The following is a 24,401-nucleotide window of genomic DNA, read 5'->3' on the forward strand; positions in this document are numbered from 1 at the left end:
TCTCCTGGTTAGGATTCTTTCAGTGTTTATTGGTCAGGAGGTTTTTACAGGGAGCCAAATTATCCACAGAGGTCTCCTCCTCTTCAAAAGAAACAGAACTGATTATTTAAACCAGTAAAAACACAGAATAAAGCAGTTTCAATTTAATGCTGTTTGGCTTGTCACAGAGGGGCTGCTAGCCCAGTTCCTGCTAATGTGAGTGCACCGTTTTTCTCTGATAACTGAAGATCCAGATGTTCAGGAGGTCTCCTCCTCTCCAAAGCAAAAAGACCTGGTCATTTAAACCGCTAAAAATGCTGAATAAATCAGTTTCATATTAAACATCAGTGGGTTTTGTTTTTTATACTCTCTGGCTTGTTGCAAGGGGGCTGCTAACTCAGCTCCTGCTAATATGTGCTCAACTTTTTTCTCTGATAATTTAAGATCTAGACATTCAGGCCGTTTTTACCGGGAGCTGAATTACCCACAGAGGTCTCCTCCTCTCCAAAACAAACAGACCCAGTGATTTAAACCGGTAAAAAGTCTAAATAAAGCAGTTTTACGTTAAAAATCAGCGTTTCTTCAGTGCTGTTTGGCATTTGTTCAGCTTGTTTCTCTGATAACTTAAGATCCAGATGTCAAATAACTTAAAATTCTTTATTGGGTGAAACTATATGGTTAAAAACGAACAAGATCCAATAAATGTATTGTAAATATGTAGCTTAAAAAGGGATTAAAAGTAATTTGTTCCAGACACCCACAATCCTGCATGCAATAAGGAGACATGATGCCACTGACAGGTGACGGCGGCCAAATGACACAGATTGTATCCTTGATTAAAATTACAGACTTCTCTGGGTTTGAACATTACTGGAAACGTTTGGGATAATGTAAATACACAACTCAACAAATATATAATATTGGTCCAGTTGTTTTTAGACATTCTAATAAATACAAGTTATATATTACATCTTTAACTTTAGTTTAATCCAACCACGAGACATTATTGTTGTCTTTAGAGCAGCTCTGACAAGCGTTACACGACTTAAAGACTGATCTGTCCTCCTCTCAGGAAGAGCTCAGGGTTAATCAAAGAAATTAGGAACAAGGCCTCCGCTCATTCAATCACTTCTTGTTTTGATAAACAACCTCACTATTCCATTGTACAGTGCTGGAGGGGGGGGCGGAGGGGCAGCCTTGAATTCTTCCTTCCACAGGTGGAACAATGAAAAGGCTTCCCTCTTTTTCTGAATGAGTCACCAGGCCGATAGGATCACACGTGTTTACACTGCTCAGCCTCGGCCCAAACCATACCTCACGTTGCCTCGCTGAAGCTAATCAAGGAAATTGCTGTTTGTAAACCTCCTCGTATCAACATCTGGGAGCAGTCCCCTCTCCCCTCCAAACCAAAACGGCTTAAAGTAAGAAAAAGAGAAACAAATACTGAGGCATGGCACACACAAAAGCGTATGCATCCACACCACGTGCACAGCCACCCACACACACACACACACACACACACACACACACACACGCACGCACGCATACACACGCACCCATACACACAACACATGCTGCATTTGTGATCCATTCCTCTGCTGAACAGGCAATGGAAACTTCTGCAAATGTAAATCTGCTGGGTTAAAAATACAGCGCATTAATGTGCACCACATGTGGCACTCTGGCAGGATGGAGGATATTTTGACGGCGGGGGGAGAGCGGAGGAGAGGAGGGAGGCAGTCCTGGGGTTTCTCCAACAACGGAGAGGGAGACACACACACATACATACACACACACAGCTGTACTGGGAGTCCAGAACTCCTCCTATTTTACCTTGAGCCTTTTCCACAAACACCACCTTGGAGTCGTGCTGGAAGTTGTGTCCGTCGATGAGCATCCTCTCCCCCCCGGGGGCAGGACACGTCTCCAAGCTCCTCTTATCCACCAGCGGCAGCTCCTGGGCTGATCTCTGGGCTGTGGGAGGGAGAAGAGAAACCGGCCTCATCGTTCTGCTAATACACACCCACTCCCCATGCAGACCTGAGCATCCAGACTGAGGCTGAATCACTAACCTAGACAGCTCTCACGGAGCAGTCAGCTGTAAACCTCCACCTCTTTACGTTAGAATTAAGCTGACTCTTTGCCAGTAAGTAAAGAGAGACTCCATGTTGTGTTTATTTGTGTTTTCCGAAATTATGGTGGATGTTTTGTCTCAAATATTTGGTTTAAGTGTTTCTTTTCGTCTCTTCGTCTGTTTTACTCCTCTCTCTTACCTTTTGGCCTCTTATTCCTCACTCCCTTTCAGTTCTTCTTTTTATTACTTGCCATGAAATATTTGCAAACCTTTTCCGTCTATAATGCTGATGTCTTGGCCAGGTCTCTCTTGTGAAAGATAGCTGTAATTTCATCGTGATTGACCGGGATACATAAATAGAGGTTCAATAAAACCTGAATAGTTTTCTCATATGAGGATCATCTCTTAGTAATTCGATGCTTCTGCTTTTCTGATTTTGATAAAACTCAAATTCTCCGTTTTTGGAATCCATCAGTCTTTCCCACATCTCTCTGTTTCTGTCTGTCGTTCTGCTTCACTCACACACAAAGTGAATTTTGGTCAAAAACAATTGCTCGGTGGCAGTCGTTCAGAAACTAACAATGGTCTATTTCAAGGGGCTGAGATCATGGTTTAACTACTGTCTTTCATTTACCTCATAAGACTTAATCTCTATGGCAGCTCTGACTGCCAGAACCACATGAAGTGGTTGATGTGCCTGAGTTTATCCCAGTCCAGTGAAAGGTCAACTCCAGTGCACTGCACAGTCGATAGAGTTTATTGAGCAAGCCCTACATTAACTTTACACAGACAAATACTGTTGATTTAAAATGTAGCTCATAATCACATGCACCAGTAGTTACAGGGCTGCACTGAATTATTGCTATTTTTACCAATTGATCTAATGTTTATCTTTTAATTAATTAAGTGTTTATCCATAAAATTTTCAAGTTAGAGAAAATAGCCCCAAAACAGCAGAAAACCCAACAGTATCTATATTACAATAACAAAACAATAAATAAATCATCTGAGAAGCTTGACCCACTGACTGTTTGACATTTTCACCTGATATATAACTTCAAGGATTACTTGATTATCTTTCTGCCAACTTTCGGCCTATTGACTAAATATTTAAATTTCAATGGAGCAACTTTTACTTGCCCCCCTTGTCACGTGTCATATGCCAAAGAGTTTCTAACATCAGATTTGTTAATTTCAGATGGGATACGATACGATACGATACAATACGATACGATGCGATGCGATGCAATGCGATACGATATGATACGATGTGATACATTAAAACACGATATGATGCGATGCAATACGATATAACATGATATTATTTGGCACGTTACATGCAGGAAAAACTGTAACTGTAAATAACAATATTTCTCTGCAAAACCTTTATTAGAAATTCTGTAAATTTATTGGTTTTGGACTTTTTTTAAATATGATATTTAACTGTAATTTTACAGTTTTTGTTTGGCAGCTACTACTGCCAGGTATCAGAGGTATTTGATTGTAATAATTAAGTTTTTTTTCTGCTAAACTTTTAATGCAATCATTTAATTGATGTTGTGTGTTCATAATAATTTAGGGAAAAACTGTAAAATAACAGTATATGTCCACAAGACCTTTAATGAAAACATATATAAATGTATTTATATATATTGTTTTAGGATATTTTCATTTATTTGCATGGTTTTTGATTGTCAACCCCCAATGCAAGTCATTTGACCGTTTTTTTTTTGTTCGTTTGTTTGTTTGTTTGTTTGTTTGTTTTTTACAATTTTTTTTTAATACAGTGTACGATAGGATGCAATGTGATATGATACTACACAATACAATATGATGTGATATGATACGATACAATACTTTTAGATGCGATGCGATTAAACAAGACAAGACATTGGAATTATGATAGCACTCCCTTATTTTGATAACACTAGAAAAATATAAAAGAAAGTCAAAATAGTATAAATCAGTCAAACTAGGGGCAGTGCTCAAAGTGCTATACAGTCTACAAATAAACAAGATAGATGCAAATAAGTATCAGTAGCAGCGTAAGAGTATGGCACATGGACATATCGCATTATAGTGAGTTCAGTCAGTGGGGGGAAGGATATATCAGTCAGGGTGAGTTTAGCAATTTGGCAGCTTTGGGCAAGAGGCTGGTTTTTAGCCATGTAGTGTGTGCGTACATGTTTTGTCCTGTAATAGAGGCCTGAAATTGTCAAGGTTTCCAGCATTTTCTACAGAGTCTACAGCCATGTGGGCAGCCCTGTGAGGCAGGGATGCTTTAAGCTAAATGCTAACATCAACATGCCAACATGCTCGCAATGACAATGCTGACAGGCTGATGTTAAGGGGAACTGCCCATTGGTTCGACAGCCCATTGTTCCGACCATATTAAACTCATTGTTCCTAAGTCCGTTCCGAAATCATCAAGATGCCCTGTGGTTAAGGTCTGGTTAGGTTTAGGCACAAAAACCACTTGGTTAGGGTCAGGAAAAGATCATGGTGTGGGTTAAAATGAAAAAGAAAGTGGCAAACACATAAGCCGTGAGCCTGCTCCGCCTCAAGCCAGTCACGGTGCACCATACGCCTGCCGTGAGCCGTTCAGCACCGCGGACAGTCGGACTAATGGGATGTCAAATCAATGGGCTGTCGAACCAATGACATGGACCTGATGTTAAGATGGTATCATGTTCATCATGTCCACCATCTTTTTTTAGCCTGTTAGCGTGCTTGCATTTACTAATAAAGTACAGCTGAGGCATATGGGTATGAGATGAGTTTAGCACAGAGGTGTCAAACTCATTTTAGTTTATCAGCAACATACAGCCCAATTTGATCCCAACTGGGCCGGACCTGTAAAACCATTGCAGAATAACCTATCAACAACAACACCTCCAAATTTTCCTCTCTTTCTTTTAGTGTAAAGAAGTACATTCGGGAAACATTCATGCTTTTACAAATCAAATGATAAACAGTCTGAGATTTCAGCATTATGTCTGTTTTTCCACATTCAGTGGGTCTACTACCCACATTACCACTCTTGTGTAGTAATGCTGACATCACCAAACCAAACCAAAGTAAAAGATACTGAGAAAGTAGGCTAAGTTTTCCCCTGCTTTATAGACCGTTTACAAATCAAAAGCGTCAGAAAAGACGACACCTGTGATATTACAATATCTAAATTATAAGTTGATATCTAGTCTCATGTCACAGTATCGATATGGAAGGATTATTAAATGGGCAGTTGGTAGTCTTAGAGTAGTCTATTCTCCAGTAACCATTTGAGTACTATTCAAATGTCATGAGAGGAATGAGGCGTTAAGGTGACATTTTCAAGGGAAAACAAATAGAAGATGTACTCACAGCACTCAATGGGGTTGGACGAAACCTGCAAGGACACTGTTCGCCCCGTGGCCTGGTTAATGTGAACTCTGAAAACCATCCGCACACGTGTGTTCTTGCGTCCGATGTCAGTCTCCCCCTTTCTCAGCTCAATGTCCGAATTACGCAGCTTCAAGATCCCTGCGCAGTCAATTCTGTGTTTGAGGAGACAAAAGATGAAGAGTTTGCCAAAGTCTGCCTGTCAGCAAGGCAAACTATCACATACACTAATGATATATTCACATCTAAAGGTAATCAGGCTGTGATTTATACAGTATTGCAGCTAATTCAAGAGGGATTTTCACTCTGGACTCCATTAGCATGGTCCTGACGGAGGCTGCAGTCATGTCAACAGAAGATTAACACCACCGCCTCCAACAGAGCTTCTACACCTCAGTGCATCCACTTTTGAGTGAAACTCAAACTCTACAGACTGGGAAACGTTCATCAAATCAGGAAAATCGTTGTTATGACACACAAGAGATGGTTCCTAAAATACTGCTCCCCTTCCACAAATCTTACAAAAAGAGTTGGCTGTAATGATTTCTTCATCAGTCACTTAATAAAAGCCCCCCTCCTCCTCCTCCTCCTCTTCCTCTCTGTCTGCACTCATCTAACTTTTTCATACTTAAATACCTCAAGCCTCTTCCAAACGCTTTCTGGCTTTTCCATCGCCGTGCTACTTGATGCCGCATTCCTCAAAGCCTAGTTAATGTCAACTTTTACACACATTTGAACACTCCCTAACATTCTTCTCACCAGACACCAGGGTCTGCTCCGCTGGCGAAGCAATCAGGTGTTGATGCTAAGGACCCCAGCTGTTCAGCTCTCCGCCTACGCAGACAGGCTGAGTGCAAAACCACATACTGAGGCATCCATTCAGTGCCTGAGATAAAGTTTACACTAATTGTATTGTATCATTTAATTTATTAAGCGTTACTTGGAGTCATACCAAGCTGACCATTTGTGGCTTCAAGTTAGCTAACTGATGTTGATTAGTGATTTAATTTAACACACAGCCCCCTGAATCATCATGAATAACTTTTTCAGAAATATAATAATGCCCCTTTCTATACCACATAATAAAACATCTATATGTCAAACTGGAGGACATGTCAAAACGAATAAATCTCCCTCAAATCCCCTGTCTACACTGTAAGCCCTCTGGGGCGTGTCCCCCGTGAGAAAAGCGAAACCGTATCCTGAGGTAAAGTCGTTGTATAAGAGGAGCTTATGTGTTACATCCATTAAAACACAGAGAAAGTGCTGACGCTAGCAGGCTGCTGCTGCTGTTACTGCTGTCGGCAGCTCAGACACAAACCCCAGGTCCCTGTTAGCAGCCCAGAGCTTCCCCCAGTAATCTGATCTCGGAGGCTTATAAAACAGGAAAGCCACCCATCTGTGTACAGAGGGCAACACTTCACAACACACACACACACTTGTGGACACACACAAAAAACTAAACATCAGCAGCAAACTTCATATCTACAGATTTAGCTGTTTTTTTGTTTGTTTGTTTTGTAGAAAAACAGTGATCTAACATGTTTTGATAGTTTTATGAGCCCAAGAGGAACAACATTTCCCCCTGAAGAGGACCGGAAGGGTCCCTTAGTTGAAGTAAACTCCTTAAATTTGAGTTTAGAGATTTTCATGTAACAACAGTGATGCACATCTTTGCAGAGAAGCTGGTGTTTACAGCATTATGCATGCTCAATATTTCATGCCAGGACTTATTTCAAGGGCTTTTCAGAGTTCAAGTGCTAAGCCACTTTAGACAAGTTAAGCCTGTGTTAACCAAGTTATGACTTGGTTGGGACTGCAAAGAACACAGCTTTGGTGAACATTCACATACACACAAAAGAACGTATTTGCTTATGTTAAATTTTGACTTAAGGACTGTATCAAAAGACTAAAAGGAAAACTGCTACCATAAAATGACCGTTTGTATATCAGTTAGTCCTGCTGAGTTACCTTGAATACCTGAATGTCTCCATAGAATTTGGCAAACATATTCATTTACTGGGGACCAGGATTAACAACAGCAAAGATATATCAAAACATCTGTTTATAGTTTACACTCTCACAAAACTCCTGTAGTATAATTCATTTGTCATTTTCATTTATCCAATCATGTGCTCAGTACTTCCTAAACACATTAATTTTTGCTAAAAACAAACAAACAAACAAACAAACCTATTTTTGGACTGTGAATTTGAAGAGATCTCAGAGTCTTGAGTGAAATAGACTTCTCTCCAATAATTTGAGACTTACCTTGTTTTAAATGACTCAAGACCTGACTTGGACTTGTCTTAAATGACTTGAGACTTGATTTGGACTTAGCCTCATCAACTGGAATATAACTCTCGATGTTTAAAACGTTTAACCATTTACCAGATTCACCACTTTTAACCTACACATCTAGAATTATTTCTAAAGGCCGTTACACACCATCAACCTGGTGAAATACTCAATAGTAATAATAATAATGATAATAATAATAATAATAATCAAAAAACCTTATACCGGGTGCGCTGCAAATTTGTGACAACTACTGGGATCCTTGTGACCCAGAGCATGTGGCAGTCTGTACAGTAAGTTGTTGTATAGCCGAAGATACTGTGAGCTATTTTATTGAGTTTCCTCTTATCAAGATGCTGCGAGTGGTTTCGGTATGTGTTGCCTTTGTCAAGGTTGAAAAGAGTAATATTTACCATCTTAGTTTGGATTACAGAGCCTCCATGTTGTTGTTTTATAATTATCATAAGTATAGGTGCAACATGATTGGCTGATGCCTCTATTTGTGAAATGAAAGTTCAGAAAAATTGTCCTTGTTCTGAGAAAAAAATTACATCGCTTATTGGTTGTGGAATATTCTTCTCTGTGAGAGTACTCATGACAGAAACAACAGTTCGAATGTGCCAATGAATTGGATGGAGAAACATTCCTGATGTGTGAAGGCCTTACTGTAAGTCTTTTGGGCCAGTCCAAGTCTCGAATCGTTTAAGACAAGTCCACATCAGGTCTTGAATGGATCCAAACTTGACACCCGAGACAAATCTTAAATTACTTGAGATTTGACTTGTATTCTTCCCCTGAAGACTTAGAATAACTCTTTATCCCGGTTTGAACCTACTGTGGACATGTGAACATATTTGAACCTGCTGTAGACGCCTTACTGGACAGGTACAGCCCCTGATACTCACATGGCCCGCATGTTGTTCTCTGGCAGCAGTGGGATCTCCAGGATCTTGGTGTTGTTGTGCAGGGCCTCGTGGCTCGGGGTAGACACCGTCTTCCCTGTGATGCGGTGGACCTGGTAGAAGGCGTGGGGCCTCAGCAGCCTGTCGTCAGCAGTGCCAATGAACAACTGCAGAGTAAGCGGCTCGCTTTCCATGTAGCCATGGAGCTGAGAGGGGAGAAGAGACAGTTGTGTTTAAGCATTCGTGTCCCCTTCAAAAAAACATGCAGTTAAAGACTAACGCAGGTCTTTCAGAGGTCAGGCTCTCAGCATGATGGTTTTCAAACAAAGCACCCATTTAAGATCTTGTAATCACCCTTGTCATCTCCTTTAATTTACTACCAATGGCCTGTGTACACTTTCTCCATCAGTTCATGTCAGGCCTGCCAAGATGTTGATCCTACAGTAGCTGAAGGAGGCCGCCGCTGCCAGAGAGCAGAAAAACCACCTACGGCGAGCAGCGTTGTGATTTGTGACAAGACTAAGCTAATGTTTCAGAAAAGTCATGTCAGCCCCACCAAGCCTCGGCCAATCAGGGTCAAGAAAAACTCTCAGCAGTGACCCTGCTCTGATCTTTATCAGTAAAATGATCCCGGCACGATGGAGCTGGAGAGAAACGCTACTCGCTGGAAGTGGTGGGCTTGACTCAGAGCTTCTAAAGCACTCCCAGACCTCCATAGGTGTTGCTTGACAGGAGGCCTCCTGCCAGGATGACCTCAACCACCCAAACTGCAGAGTGCAGGCATGAGGCCCAAACCCACAGAGTGAAATCTGAGCACAGTAGCTACCACTGACACACTGTCTGAGAGTTATGTATGTTATCAATACAGCGCGATGGGGGATGAATTAGAGCAGAATACTTGGCCTTTTGACGTCAAAACAATCGCAGGCAACACAATGCGTGTGATAAGAAATTACAGGAATATAGTACAGCATTAGAAGGAAAGATTTTATTACAAATTGTTCATATTTAATGTTATTTGAGGGGTTAAAGCTACAAAATTGATTGTATGCTATATTTGGATATGGTAATATTGTAACTGCTGTCTTTCCCTGGTTTTAAAGGCTGCATTACAATAAATGAATGCACCAGACTGTCCTAGCTGTTCTGTTTGTTGCATTATTAATATTATTCTATCTACAAGGAATTCACGTTGAAATTCACGCAGTAATAACTCAAAACTAAACTACACCTTACTGCAAATCAAAAGAAACAGTATTCTTATCCTTAACTATAGCATATATAAAAATAAAACTGAACCAATCTGAATTTTTGAGTCAAAACTGGCCTGAGTGGGCAAAAAACTGGACATGTTCACATCACCATCCACAGACCATGTCAGTGCCAGTGTTACAGACGCAGATGCTGAACCCCGCCTAATTATACACCGCTGTGGATGAGATTGTCAGCTGAAGTGATCGTCAGGGAAATGCTGAAATGGAGACCACAGTTTTCACTTACACAAGAAGAGCACTCGAGGCGAGGAGTGCCCACAACAAGAGTGAAAAGCTCGGAGTGGGGAGGCACAACATGTGATTTGGAGGAGGATCCCTGTCAGGGTTAAGAGCCTGCAAAGCCCTGTATATTTGTGTAAGGAAATGGGTTGCTGCCTAGCAATGCTGTTTATTTAGGCAGCAGGAAAGAGTGTGATGAAGTGAGGAAGCCCGCTCGCAAGGTTAGACGGTTCCTTTCAAAGTGTGATTACAAACAGATTATCTGCTTTGAATCATTATCAGCATGAAAGCAAACAGAAATAATCAAACCTGACAGAGTCATCTGAGTGATTTCAGCTGTTTCTAATCGTTTCCAAAAAGTACTGTTATCTTTCACTTTAAAACATAAAATTATCAAAGTGGCAATCTTAAAATCAAAGAACCGTTACGTTCTGTGATCTGAATCATCTGTTTTATGAAGCTGCTGCGGGAGACAACAGTTATGATTTGTTTGTGTAATTAAATCACTGTGATACCACTTCATGTAAACCCTCTGCTCCTCCACCCTGGCAGTTTGACATTGGCAATGCATCCACCCCTCCCTAGTTCATATTATCACCCACAAGAGGAATGCTGAGACTCCGGCTGCCCAGAGGAGGAGAGAGGGGTGAGAGCGACCGGGGCTCCCTCTCCATTCCTATTATTGCCCCTCCCAGCTCTATAAGGATGATCACACACACACACACACACACACACACACACACACACACATACAAAACCCCACACACACGGGCTGTGTTTGAATAGTCAGGAGAGGGATAGCTCAGTGTGACCGTCACGCTTTTTGCTCCACATGATGTTTGTTAATTGTACTTCAAAGCAATGAAAAGACACATGACTCCAAAATATTAATCTTCAAAAAGGCATTTCAAAATGGCTCTTAGTCTGGACGTGTTTTTCAGCAATGTGCTGATCATAAAAGCTGACAGAGGAAAAAAAAGAAGACCTCACAGACTTGAATAGGGGGTATTTCCTCTCCACTAAAGTACAGCATGAAACCGTGAGCATTAACTGTGGTGAGAACTGCACACAGCACTTCAGAGGGGCATACTTCAGTCTGCTGCTGGCGTAAGGGCGGGAGTGGTTGAGGCAGGCAGCGGCAATGGCATTGAAAAAGAACAGAAAATAGCCGACTGTGCTGTGTGCTGGTTGCTAAAGAAAAAAAGTGTACCACACAGAACAGGACCTTCCAGAATAAACTCTGTAAAGTCTGGGCAAGGTTTGAGTCAGAGGGGCGGCAAGACGAGCCGCAGAGGCTTCGTCAGCCAGCGTCCACACAGCAGAGGCTGCAGCACTGCGTGCACCATGTAATCAGGAAGTCACAGAGATGGGGGCTGCCTTGTCTGAGGCTCCCTCCAACATCTCCATCAGAGCCTGCCAGAAACGTGTGTGGTTAAGTTGCTGCCGCCTCCGCAGGACGCAGCATGCGATGATGTCAGCCGTACACACGGGAACTTTCCTAAACAAAGGGAAGTCTGTGTGGTTGGGTGGTAGCTGGCGGAAAAGTAGGGGGGAGGTTTGGGTTTGGGTTTAAAGAGAACACACACTCTCTTTTTCAGCCGGGGTGAACCCAGACCTCTGTCATTAAATCATTAGCACCTTCTCATGGACAAATACACGCGTCCAGCACAGATGTGTGGCTGAAGCTGCAACATGCTGGATGGTACAACATGTTTTGGTTTCCAAATGTTGTATTCCACAATTCCATACAAATATAATATTCCTGTTTCCTTATTCCAATGCTGTTTCCTCAATGGTAAAAAATTTTTCACAACACTGTTAAATTTAACTTTAAAGCATTTTGTATAAGAAACAAAACAATCATTCTCTTGGATGAAACTATCCATTCTCAGCACTAACAGTACAGCCTGTACTATATACTTATTGTCATAGTATACTGTTTTTGCCACAACGTCCTCGTACCCAAACAACAGACTAGATTGTTAACAGTAACAGGATCTATTTAACAATTTGAAACAGCCACAGTTTTGAACACATGGGTAACGTTCAGGGTTAGGCAACAAAACTACTTGATAAGTTTAGGAAAAGGTCATGGTTTGAGTTTACATAAGTATGTTTTTTTCATAACTTAAGTTACGTATACATGTAACCACTGTGCAGGAATGCGTTTTATTGGCAGAGCCTATTTCTGAAAACGTCTCAGCTTTATCACTCAGTTTAAACATTTGCCAGAAAAGCAATAAAACAGTAACTGACTGTCATAAGTTCCATTACTTTGATGAAGCAATTAATAATAATATAATAACGTTATGTTATAACATAATAAAGTTATGTTCTATATTAAATTTTCACAGTTACTAGTAATCTATTAAATTTCAAAATTAACCTTTCCAACACTGCACATAATGTAAGTACATCCCCTTACGTAATCTAAGTACAAAAGTTAACTTACAAATATAAATTAAAAGAATTCAGTGTTGACATTTGGATTCACACGGGACACAAACACCTGTCTCCTGGGTAAAAGTCCTCTGTTTGACCCGTACATCCACCCCAACCTCCTCCCTACATGGACTGTTGCTCTTTGTACTATGTCACCCGTCATAATTACTATGACCAGAAGCTGCCACCCTATTTATAAATATAAATATGAGGTCGTAATCAGGCCCCAAGGAAGTGCGCTGGGCTTTGAAGCCAGATTTCGCAGTGGCCAAACAGTGCAATTACACTGTCACATGGGAGAATTGTTCATATTGACTCACATGGCAAAAGAGACATCTGTAAATCAGTGGATACATGTTTTTTGAGGATCACAACCCCCTGTGAAATGATTCGTTTCACCATCAGGACTGTAACCATTTGGTCTGATAACATTCAGAAAGTCTAGAAGAACCGCCCAATTGAATAATTTCTTCCCCATTCCAGTTAGCAGAGCATTTAAATGGAAGAAGCCAGCTCGGCCGGCTTCATGCGCCACCGAGCAACTTTTATAGGAATGACCGTGGCTGCACCTCCAACCCTATATCCAGGTCTCTTTAGACATCCATGGTCATAATGCTGCAGACACAGACAACGTCACTACCAATGCTGCTGTTTAGTACAGAAAAGATCAGTGTATACAACAATTTTGTTGTAACAAGAAATTATTAATACTTATTTTATTGTTTTCCAAGATCTTCCTGCAGCTGTATCTACTGGGTCAGGCAAATATTATCAGCTAGTTTAGGCTAATTACAGATACTGTATATTGTATTAGTATGATTGAGATATTTTGGCAACAGTGTTGCAATTATATACTGTAGTTTGTCCACTAGAGAACCCTGACAAGTTTGCTTTTTAACTGTAAACTATGCTGCCCAATATGTTGATTAATATGTTTCTTGGTCACAAGTCTTTTATAACAAATGAAAGGAATCCTCTTCAAAAATGTTGGTTTGTAAGGGAAAAAAAAGTGCACTAGCCAACATGTATTATCTGCAAAGTTAGACGATATTCAATATTGGTATCAGGATCAAAAATATTACCTTTTGGTAATTAAACCTGCATTAACTACTTTTTTGGCCACTTGGGGGAAGCACAAATAAGCTAAACCTATGCTTTGTAAAGAACAGTGGCGTATTTACACACCAAGCAAACACAGAGTAACATTAATATTATTTGGTGTTGTGTTTCAAGCCATCTGACAAATGTAGGTCCAGTTTTTACTCTTCTTTAGACTCTGTTTTGGTCTCCACCAACTCCTAAAGGGAATATTTGTCTCATTAGTTGTTAAATACTCCACTATGCTCACGAGATAGTTACATAATTTGTCTATCTGACTTTTGGTAGGTAGAGTACCCTATTAATAGTATAAGGTACACTCGTGAGTATACTTTGTTTTCCATTATTTTGGTGTGAATACAGTAATTAACAAAGATGTGTATAGAGTGAGTATGTGGTATGGAATTTGGACACAGTTTTTTTTGTCCTTAAAAAGGATGCTTAGCAATGTTAGCATCCCCCATTCAAACTAAGGGGCATGAAAAGCTAACTGCTCCTCTGTGGCAGTAATGAAAACTACTCATGCTAAAAAAGACATTTCATCAAAACTGAAAGCCAAACACAGAAAACTCTACCCCATATGTGACGGATGTCTGGTTAACTTGTACTCTTATTGTAATGTATTAATAAAATGTCAAAGGGTATTAATTAAACTGACAGCCTGGCTAAGCACACACTCTGTCCGACTCCAAGCTGCAGACCCTTTATTTATTCAGAGACTGAGGTCAGCGGTGTGGAGTAATGGTTGGGGGACCAGATGGGTTTAAACCAAAACATATCTGCAGTTGTCCACATTTTCTTTTTTCTTTGGAGTCGACCACCAGAGCTACTGTGGTTAAAGCTCATGACTAAGCTCTTACTGGCCATGCTACATCACTTTGTAACTGTCTGCGCTGCACTCGACAACGCAATGGAAAAGTCTGACTCACCCTAGTCTGGACAGGAACTGACTGAGTGGACCAGTCTGTCTAATAGCATACCTATGGTATTCCATTCAGAAATGTGACATCTTTAAATAACATAACAGCCAGGCCATTAAACACATGTCGCCCCAATCTATTTTAACACATGAGGCAGAAAAAAAAACAGAGGGAAAGTGTTGAGGCGAGAAGTGACGAGGTAAGGAGAAGGAGTGAAAATGGGTTTAATGGCTGCACCGTGTGTTGGTCTAATCATCACAGGAAACCAAACAGTCTAGCTCAGTGGTTCTCAACATAAGGTTCGATGATGAATGTGAAAAAAATTTGTTTTTCTTTTCGGTGATACAACATTCAGAGTCTGGGCTGGGATTTTCTGCACACAGCTCTTTCCTCTGATGTCACAAACCAGGATGTTCTCATGCACTGTGTGTAGATTATTCTACGAAAAGTAATTCTTACATACCCTTCGTAATCATGACTTAGTAATTCTTGCATAACCCACGTATTTTGGAAAGCTGCAATCATGTGACCAACATGCTGATGGGAGTGAGGAGGGAGGTGATCCCGAGCAGTCCACATAAGGATACAGGCTGGGGTGATGGATGGGTCATAAAACACAGAACTTTCCTCCAGGACTTTTCTCTGGAGACCGGTGTTCAGAACCATTTGACTTTGGGTTGTTTTAAGGTAACCATGTTTGTTTTCCTAACCCTAACCTCTATAACTAATTACATAACTTTATGTTGAAGATGTAACGTCATTCTTGGGGCACTAATTTGTAGGATATCATACTGTTGTATGAGGATATGTTGCACTTAGCCAAAATGGCTGCATATAGTAGCGCTAGCCATGCTTACATTGCTAACAGCTCTAACAGTGCTAACAAAAGCAGCAGTGCTGACTGCAGTGTTAACTTGGGTGGGCGCTCTACTTCCGCAACAACATTAACAGGAGAGGGGAGTAAAGTGTAGCAGCGTTTAGCTACACTTTATTCTCTGGTCAGGGCGCCATTACTCCACTATTACCGAACTCAACATGACATCACAAGATCGCAGCCATCTGAGTTTAAGGGAAAGGTTGTGTGTATTCTGTGGTCTGTAAACTTCAAAATCTTGAGTGAGCTTGAGATTTTCATCCTTTCTGGTTAATTTCACAACCTTGAATTACATTTTGATTGGATAATATTGAGGCCTACATGGCGTTTGATTATTTTGGAGCTGGTGGTCAGCTCTGGTGAGCTGAGGCAAGATGTGAGAGAAAACTTGCCATGGTCGGCCTTGAATCATGCCTTTGGTTATTTATGATACCAATACCTTTGCGCTAGCTTAAAAAATGAGGTAGTATAAGTATGAGTACTTTAAACTGGCCATGCCTAAGTTTATAAGGAGCTTGTGAGTCGTCATACACCAGTCATCCAGCAGCTCTTTGGCATGTTGGTGTGTTGATTTCACAAAGAAAACACTCCTAATTTGCCGCCTTTCCAAGCAATTCTCTGCACTGCTACAAAAGGAACTAAAATAATCCCTTGGCCAAAGTTGGCTTCAAGACTATCTTTACATACCAAATAGGTTTTTGCTGCTATATTAATGTTTCAAATCTCACCACTCATATTTTTGCTTAATTCTTTTTCTTTTTTTTTCTTGAAGTACTTGATTATTTTACCTCTAAAAATATTCAAAAAGACTTTTTTTTTTTTTTTAAAAAAAAAGGTGTAAAGCACTGGTTTAGCAAACCTGAACAACAGGGTGTCCTCCTGCCAGGGCCTTCACTGCTCCCCTACTGCCCTCCGTCTCATAGTGGGCTCGGTGGTGGGACTTGGGCTGCACATCGATCTGCAGGCTGTACGGCCCTGAACTGGACGGCAGCTGCCAGTCGAGAGCTGGCAGGGATGGGCTGTCAAGGCGAAAACATGTCCAACGTGTCAACTTAGCAAAGAGGGAGGAGGGCTTATTTTAGATGCACTTATCAAGGTAGAATGCGCAGAATGTGAACACTGTGATGTGCCAGAGCTCGCGATAAACCTGCTATGAAATTACAAATATGTTCAAACTTACTGCTCGTCAGTACATTTTCAGGAATCTATGTATGGAGAACATTTCATATAATTGTCAAAAATAGTTAGCCTGTTTAAGTTTATGCTTTTATAAATTTTAAGCACACAAGCCATTCCCTTCAGGCTTTATTTCAGCTTTGAGTAAATCTTGTTAAAGGTGAAAATCTTCATCTGTAATTCTGCCATTCCTCACTTACCTGACATATTGCTTTGGCTTGGACCAGGAGTATGGGTGCTGTGGCACATCTAGAAACCCACCACAGTAGCCCTCCTTCTTTAAAGGCAGGCGATTGGAGGGGTGATCGTCCTGACAGAGCTCCCCTGGATTCAGCTCCTCGCCTCCAGGCTCCAACTTCAGGCTGACAGTGGGGCTGTGCTCCAGGCTGGTTTTCCGAGCTTTAATGGGGATTCCCTCCCCAAGGTCGGCCACTCCATCTGTGGTCAAGGCATTGATGGCTGCCAGGATGGCTGAGTTGGTGTACTGGTTGGTGTTTGGCAGCCAGGTCTCTTCTGTTATACTGAGGCGAGGGGAGGTCTGCGGGGACACTCCAGGGGAGTGGTTGGGCGAGTATGGGTAGTGCTTGTGCGATGCCCCGCTGCCGTTAAAGCTGTACTTCCTCTTTGCACCACAAGGGGAGTTGGGCCTGGAGCCTCGCTGACCCATCCAGGTATCATCTGTCACACTTGTGCGTGGGGAGGTGGAGGGGGAGTGGCGAGGGGAACCACCAGAGGTGCAGCCATCACCTGGCAGGGCAAGGGTGGAGCCCTTTGGGGACACAGAGGGCGACTGCCAGGGAGAGTTCTGGGGTGAGTTTTCATAGTTGTAGGAGAAGCTTGACTCATAGGAGGAGGCGTCGGAGTGGCAGCTGCGAGATGAGATGCTGCTGGCTGGGCTCAGGCAGCTGGGGTCACGATAACCATCTGCACTGGGGAGGGTCAGCGTCACTATAGAGTTGACTCGCTTAGCAACAGGAAGGTTGCTCTCCTCCACTTGGTCCTCAGGAAACTGACCGTAGGCTGTGATCTCGATACGAGGACTCTCCAGGGTTGGAGCCCCATTTGGGCGGATGCTTGAGGATGAATAGTAGCCGGCTGCTCTCATGTCATCCTGGGTGTCATAACTGTGAGACTCGGAGACAGAGACAGATATAGTGGGGCTGGACTGGAGGCTGTGGTACTGGGAGGGAAGGCAAGGGTTGCCCAGTGGGAGGGAGAGACTGACGTTTGGCGTGTAGCCATATGCATCTGGAAAGCAAACAGATTGACTTTGTTACCATGATAATCAAACACACATTCACTGGCTCGCTTACTGAGTGGGAGACAGCTGCCAAGTTGAGTCTTATGAGAGCTGTTGCAGAGGTGTTGCCTATAATGGCAAAAGAGCTGCTTCCTTACCAGATTTGGCCCTGGCTATTTCCCGATGCATGCAAGTTAAAGGGAAACTCTGATATTTTTCAACCTGGATCCTATTTCCCCATGTTTTTGTGTTTAAGTGACTAATGGAGACAACAATTTGTGAAATTGGTCCAGTATTGAGAGAGGGCTGCAGCCACAGCAGTAAAAAGGGCTGCAATGTAACCACACGGGGCAATTGGCACTGTCAATTTATGTCCATTAAAAGTGCTTGTTTTTGCCCAAGCAAGCCCAGGCTATAATTATGAGTGTCTGACAACATAACAGAAAGAACTCTATAGAGAAAAGACACACATTTTTCCTTACATTTCAATCGATCTGGTCTGTGATTGTGTCTAACCAGGTCTCACTCAAGCAAGTTGAAGAGAGGAGTGTGTGGAGTTTGTTGTGTTGGAGTACAGAAAGCAACTCTTAGTTGTTCATGCTATGGCTGAATATGTGGCTGATTTCAACAGTCAGAGCAAGACTTTTCCCTGAACAAGTCTTGGTTACACACAATAACAAACAAACTGAATCAAGCTAAAGTTAAGGATAAACTTCCCGGCTGGGTCCTTTCTGTGATGTTGTCAGAAACTTATAGTAAGAGTCTGAGCTTGTCAGCGGTAAAACCAAGCATTTAAAGTCGACGTAAATTGACTGTGCCAAGTGCCTTGTTTGGCTACATTGCAGCCTGTGTTGCCGCTCCCAGCTGCACGTCCTCTCTCTCAAAACTGTACCAACTTCAAAAACTATTGTTCCCATCAGTCACAAAAACATGGGAAAATAGGGTCCAGGTTGAAAAGCACAAAAGTTTCCAATTGAAATTTAACGCCTTGTGTAATGGGGATCCCCAAAAGCACTAAGTGGCACAAAACATGTCTGAATGGCTCAGACTGCACAGAGCAAAGGTGGGGAGACACGAATAAAGGAGCCAAAAATAACTCCAGTCTAAAAATAACCAAAGGCGAAACCAGGTGTTTTTTTTCCACGTCACATTGCCAGATTTATGCCACTTAATGCACATGCTGCAGCCCATAAACTGTAACATTATGAAAACACACACTAATGCTTTACTTGGCCAGTTTCGTGTTCCAGCAGCCATCGAAAATAAACACAGGAGGGACATGATTCGTTTATTTGCATGCTGTAAAGGTGCACGCTGTACCCAACTGGGAGGGAGCTTGTGGTCTCGTGCCAACGCTCCTGCTGGGTCATATGAAACTCTGCCTGTCTGTTGCGAAGGCTGAGGTCACAAACAGGGGGCAGGGAAGGGGGTGACATGGGAACGGGAGCTGTGGTTATATGGTGCATGAGGCCGGGCAAGTGTGACCACAGTGGAGCACATTGATATAGATGGAGACGGCTGCTGCAGACAGACAGCCTGCAGTTACCACAGCTGCTGTCTGCTGTAAATTAAAGAGAATTAGGGGCCCCGCCATAAAGACTATGACATCAGTGCAGCACCATATGACTCCTCGTAATAAAAGAAAATGATGCTTATATTTAATGCTGCTTGCTGTGTGTGACACAGTAGCACTGAAATGTTTGCTTTCTATAATTAGACTGAATGAGCCTACAACAGGTAGGGGGGCTGCGCCATCTAAATGCTGAACACCATCTGATTCACCCACAATTTTACCCACAATGCCATGTCAGTCATTAGCACAGGTTCACTTCTGACTATTTTGGGAACACTTTTTAGTCATGAGTGGCTCACAGCAGCAGAACCACGCCCACTTTGCCCAAATCATAGGGAGGGGCGCACACTGAGTATCTCCACCACAGCTTTAATACTGTTACCTACTGTACTGCACTGAAGCTGAATACAGACATTCAACTGGACAGAAAGTGCAGCTAAGACCCTCATTTAAGGTGTCAAATAATGATGAAAAGTTGAATTAAAAAAAGGAAAGCCTCCTGTTATAAATGAAAGTCAAACTCACCCTCTTCAGCAGATTTCATTTTCTTCTTTGCGCAGAGAGAAACGTGTGAGATTAAACTCTGAGTACAGCTGCAGATGGGAGCTTATCCATATAGCGGAGTTTATATATTCCACAGCTGTTGCTCTGGATCCTCTCTCGCTGTATCGCCGCAAACAAACAACAAGAAGGAGAAATAATAAAGTCAAAAGAGACTGTAACTGCTTCAAAAAAGGGGGAAACAAGTCGCATCCAAAAAGGAAAACCCTATAAGAGATGTGAAAACTATTACAACTTGTGGAATAAGATCATGGCCGATGCAGACGCGTTCTCTTTGAAAAGCTATTTTCGTCGCTGTGTTGAGATATCTGACTCGGGGGATCCTGGCTCTGCTGGGTCGCTGTGACGCACTGCTCCGGCGCACAGAGGACTTCTGCGCTTTTAAACTCGGGGATCACCTCGGCGGCGGTGCACCGCCCCTCCACACAATGACGCATCTACACGCCCGACCACCAGATGGGTCCAATGGAGAGATCCTCTCCCTTTCTCGCTCTCTCTCTCACACACACATACACACGCGCACACTGGGGTTTCCAGGAGTCAAAGGAGGCCAATTAGTGAAGCTGGCAGTGAAGCCTGAAGGCTCCGAGATGAGTAAAATAAGCCTCGCCACGGGAGAGCCACATGCAAAACCTCCAGTGATTGGAACAAACATCCTATACAGACCCAGCGCAGTTGAATATGAGGTATCCCTCCGAATATAAACAGTGGAATAAAGGTCCAGTGTGTAGGGTTTAGGGGGATATACTGGCAGATATGGAATATAATAAGAATGTTTTCTTTAGTTTATAATCACCTGAAAATAAGAACAGATGTGTTTTCATTATCTTCATTAACATAGATATGTACATAGAGAACGGGTCCTCCTCTACAGTCTGCCATGTTGCACTGCCATGTTTCTACAGCAGCTCAGAATGGACAAATCAAACACTGACTCTACACAGGGAACATTTGTGTTTTTGATGCAGTCATGGTAATCAGCAGCCCGTCTGCAACGAGTACCGGAAAACACAGATTTGCTGCTTCATTCAGTGTTTTTACTGGTTTAAAACACAGGGTCTGTTTGTTTCAGAGGGGAAGTGACTTCTGGATTCTACTCCCGGTAAAAACCTCCTGAACGTCTGGGTCTGAAGTTATCAGTTAAAACGGGTGAGCAGCACACATGAGCAGGCATGAGACTAGTGGCTTGTCTCTGATGTGCCAAACAGAGACACTGATTTCAAACATGAAGCTGCTTTATTGAGTGGTTTTACTGGTTTCAATCACCTGGTCTGTTCATTTTAGAGAGGAAGAGACCTTATTTCGGTTCCGGTAAAAACGTCCTGAATGTCTGGTTCTTAAGTTCTCAGAGAAAAAGGTAAGCACATATCAGCAGACGCTGGGCAAGCAGGTAGTTAAATAGTGTGGGAGAAACACTGATTTGTAACATTAAACTGGTTTATTCAGTGTTTTGACCTATTTTAATGACCTGGTCCATTTGTCTTGGAGAGGAGGAGACCTCTGCAGATAATTCAGCTCCCAGTGAAAACCTCCTGAACAATAAACACTAAAGGTATCCTAACCGGGAGAAGTTTCAGCTGGTTGCAACTTGCAGTCCTCGCCTCTACATGCCTATAGATGCTCATAAATCCCCCCAAATCTTACACACTGTTCCTTTAAACCGACCCAGCATAGCATAAAACATTATGACTTGTTGGGTTGCAGATGTTAAACCCATGTCCCCATTATCCATTGACTGACTTAATGAGCATGAACAGCATTAATCTGCAGTTTCCACCCACTTTATCTACAGTATCTGTTCCCATTGGCATGATTCACAAAGGAGTCATCACTGTGCTGCTGCGAGACACTGCACATGGAATCTCCTAAATCAAGATTTATGTGCAGACTAATCCTCACCAGCATTTTTACATTAAACTGCTGCCATTTTCGCCCTGAAGGAGCCATTCATCAACGGCTGACGGATGTTCGGTTAAAGGCTGCTGGGTTTTCAGATCGCAGCAGATACAAGGGCAGGTGAGCTGAGGGAAACATGACAGAATGCTGCTTCACAAGACATATAAAACATAAAACTTCCTTCAGATGTTGCATGGGCGTCTCATGGGGTTTTGAAGATATTGCAAAGGCAAATAATTGCTTTCCACTTCCTCCTGACAGACTGCAACGTCTGCGGGGCACAAAACACATAATTATCCATACTTTCATAGAAGTACTATATAAAAATCAAGTCATATACCCGGTCATTTGACACGCTGAACTGAGAATCTTCATAAAGTTTTCCATAGGCCGCTCTCTGCGGTTGGTGTATACTTATTCAGCTTAGTCCCATGCAGGCAGGGTTGTTGCTATCTTTGGCAGGTCTGGACCTCTCAGCAGCTGGCAGCAGGCTCGTGGTTTCTGTGATGACAATAGTCACATGGCGGCTCTTGAAGAGTCTGTCCATCCCTGGAGGTGGAAGCTACATTGCTGCACTGCGGCACCTTATCAGCTAGCCCTAGTTGGTGGGATTCTTAGAGGTGGCGGGCTGAAGTGTCATGCCACTTCCACTCTCAGCCAGGGAGTGTTAGGGTGTGTCTTCATTTATGGGTCATAACTCCTCATTGTCTCATTCTACTTTATATTTGCAGTATGTTCCCTCTGGTGAGGTCATTTTTATGATGATCTTTTTTAAATTTCTTTTGGGATTGTCCTTTGTGTAATTTCCCAGGCTTAGTGAATTGAGAATTGCACATCCAATTTTTCTTACGCAGGTGCATTTGGAGAGGCTCAATCTGTTAGATAGATAAGGAGAATCCAGCAGACTGCTCTCACATTCATCTATTGAATCACCACCCCAAACTTGGTCCCTGCAGACTTTGCTCAGAGTTCTTTGTTAGACCAGAGATATCGTCTTAGCACCTTCCATGGTGATTTTATTTATAGGTGTCCCAGAAAAGGTCTTCAGCTTGGCAGGCATCTCAACTGGGATAATACTAAAACAAAAGAGCGAGTTTTGTGGTGCCAAGGTTTAAGGTGCTAAGTGCACTGTAGAAAATCTTTTTTGATAGTATGCATGTTTTTGACCTCTTGCTGCATCTGTATCAGGTACAAACTACTTCCTAAACCCTGAGTATTCAGCTGCTCGACTGTCTTCACAGTATTACTCTGTCCCTCCTCCCGGGATTTTAGTGATTGCTTTTAAAGAAACTGTTTCAGACATCAGCTCTTAATCCACATTTGACTCCATTGTGCAACAACATGGCATGCCTGCCCCACATCCAAAGCAATATTCCCTCCTCACCCACTGGGATCTCATTTTGGCCGAGCTCTCTCTCCAGCAGAGTATCTGAGGGAGTGACGGCACTTGTGAAATCCTAGCCGTCTGTTTCATCATGGGGACGTGGCTCGGTGGCTCCCCAGTCATTTGAAGAACCCCACACGTTTCTTTGACCTCATGGAAATGTCTCATGGGGCTGGGGGGGCTAAATGGGGCAAAAGGGGGGGGGGGTTGCCACTCCACAGTTATGTGTAACTGAAACATGTGCTGCAGTAAACACTTCCACCCGTCTGTAGTTAATAAATAGCTCTGCTGCTGATTGACTCGTGGACCGTTCTACGTCAGGGCGGTGCTGGGGCTCGTAGTTTTCCAGCCAGGCCTGGTGTTGGTTAGTGGACACCTTGGTAACAGGCCACTACAGACCGGATGGATCCAGAGCCACAACTGAAAGAAGAGCACAGTCGATAATGAGAAACAACACCAAGGTCCTGCGTAGATAATGTAGACACAGCAGAGTGAACACAAGAGCCCTTTGATATCAACAAGCTGCTTTCCACCACCAACACAAGTAACACAAGAGACTTTATTTCATAGTTTTAAAAAAAACTCTATTTTTAAGTCTCATGGGACAAGTACAAATCAAATCTCAGGTCCTTTAGAGGAAGTCCAAGTGAAGTCATCACTCACAATTCCAGGAGAAGCAAATTGATATCTCCTATTATGCTTATTTTCAGGTTCCTAGCATGTTTACATGCTTTAATGTTCAAAAAACACTTGATTTTTTTCTCATACTGTCCGTGCTAGAACACCTGTATTCACGCTCTGTCTGACACACTGTGTTCAGCACCAGTCTCTTTAAGTCTCTCTCCTGAAAAAGCCCAGTCTGCTCTGATTGGTCAGTGTTTCCAGGTCTTCTGTCTCTCGACATCTCTCTGAATAGCAGCAATTTTTTTAACATGAAAAATTCCCAATTAAAGCTTCTGGTAGATCTGAAATCAGGGAGAAATTATTGACATTAGCAACCAAGATTACATTTCCCTGACATTAGCATGTACCTACATTTGGCAGTGAATGCAATGTAAGCACTTGTAGTACAATACCTTGAGCTGATGACCATATAAAGACATCTGTCAG

The 24,401-nt window shown here is 42.5% G+C and overlaps 1 protein-coding gene across 2 annotated transcripts in view; it reads right to left on the minus strand.

The window, feature by feature from the left end:
• The window catches only part of nfatc1 (nuclear factor of activated T cells 1), a 55,550-nt gene extending 35,193 nt beyond the window's left edge, over window positions 1-20,357 (minus strand). For both annotated transcript variants that reach the window (XM_049602221.1, XM_049602223.1), the window contains exons 1-6: window positions 19,976-20,357; window positions 16,838-17,885; window positions 16,321-16,480; window positions 8,638-8,840; window positions 5,417-5,589; window positions 1,813-1,953 (exon numbers count right to left, since the gene is read on the minus strand). In XM_049602221.1, the coding sequence (XP_049458178.1) occupies window positions 1,813-1,953; window positions 5,417-5,589; window positions 8,638-8,840; window positions 16,321-16,480; window positions 16,838-17,885; window positions 19,976-19,994 (1,744 nt within the window). In that variant the 5' untranslated portion in view covers window positions 19,995-20,357. The remainder of the gene's footprint in view (window positions 1-1,812; window positions 1,954-5,416; window positions 5,590-8,637; window positions 8,841-16,320; window positions 16,481-16,837; window positions 17,886-19,975) is intronic.
• Window positions 20,358-24,401: the final 4,044 nt, after the last annotated feature.

Source organism: Epinephelus fuscoguttatus, linkage group LG17 (assembly GCF_011397635.1).
Source record: "Epinephelus fuscoguttatus linkage group LG17, E.fuscoguttatus.final_Chr_v1".
NCBI lineage: Eukaryota > Metazoa > Chordata > Actinopteri > Perciformes > Serranidae > Epinephelus > Epinephelus fuscoguttatus.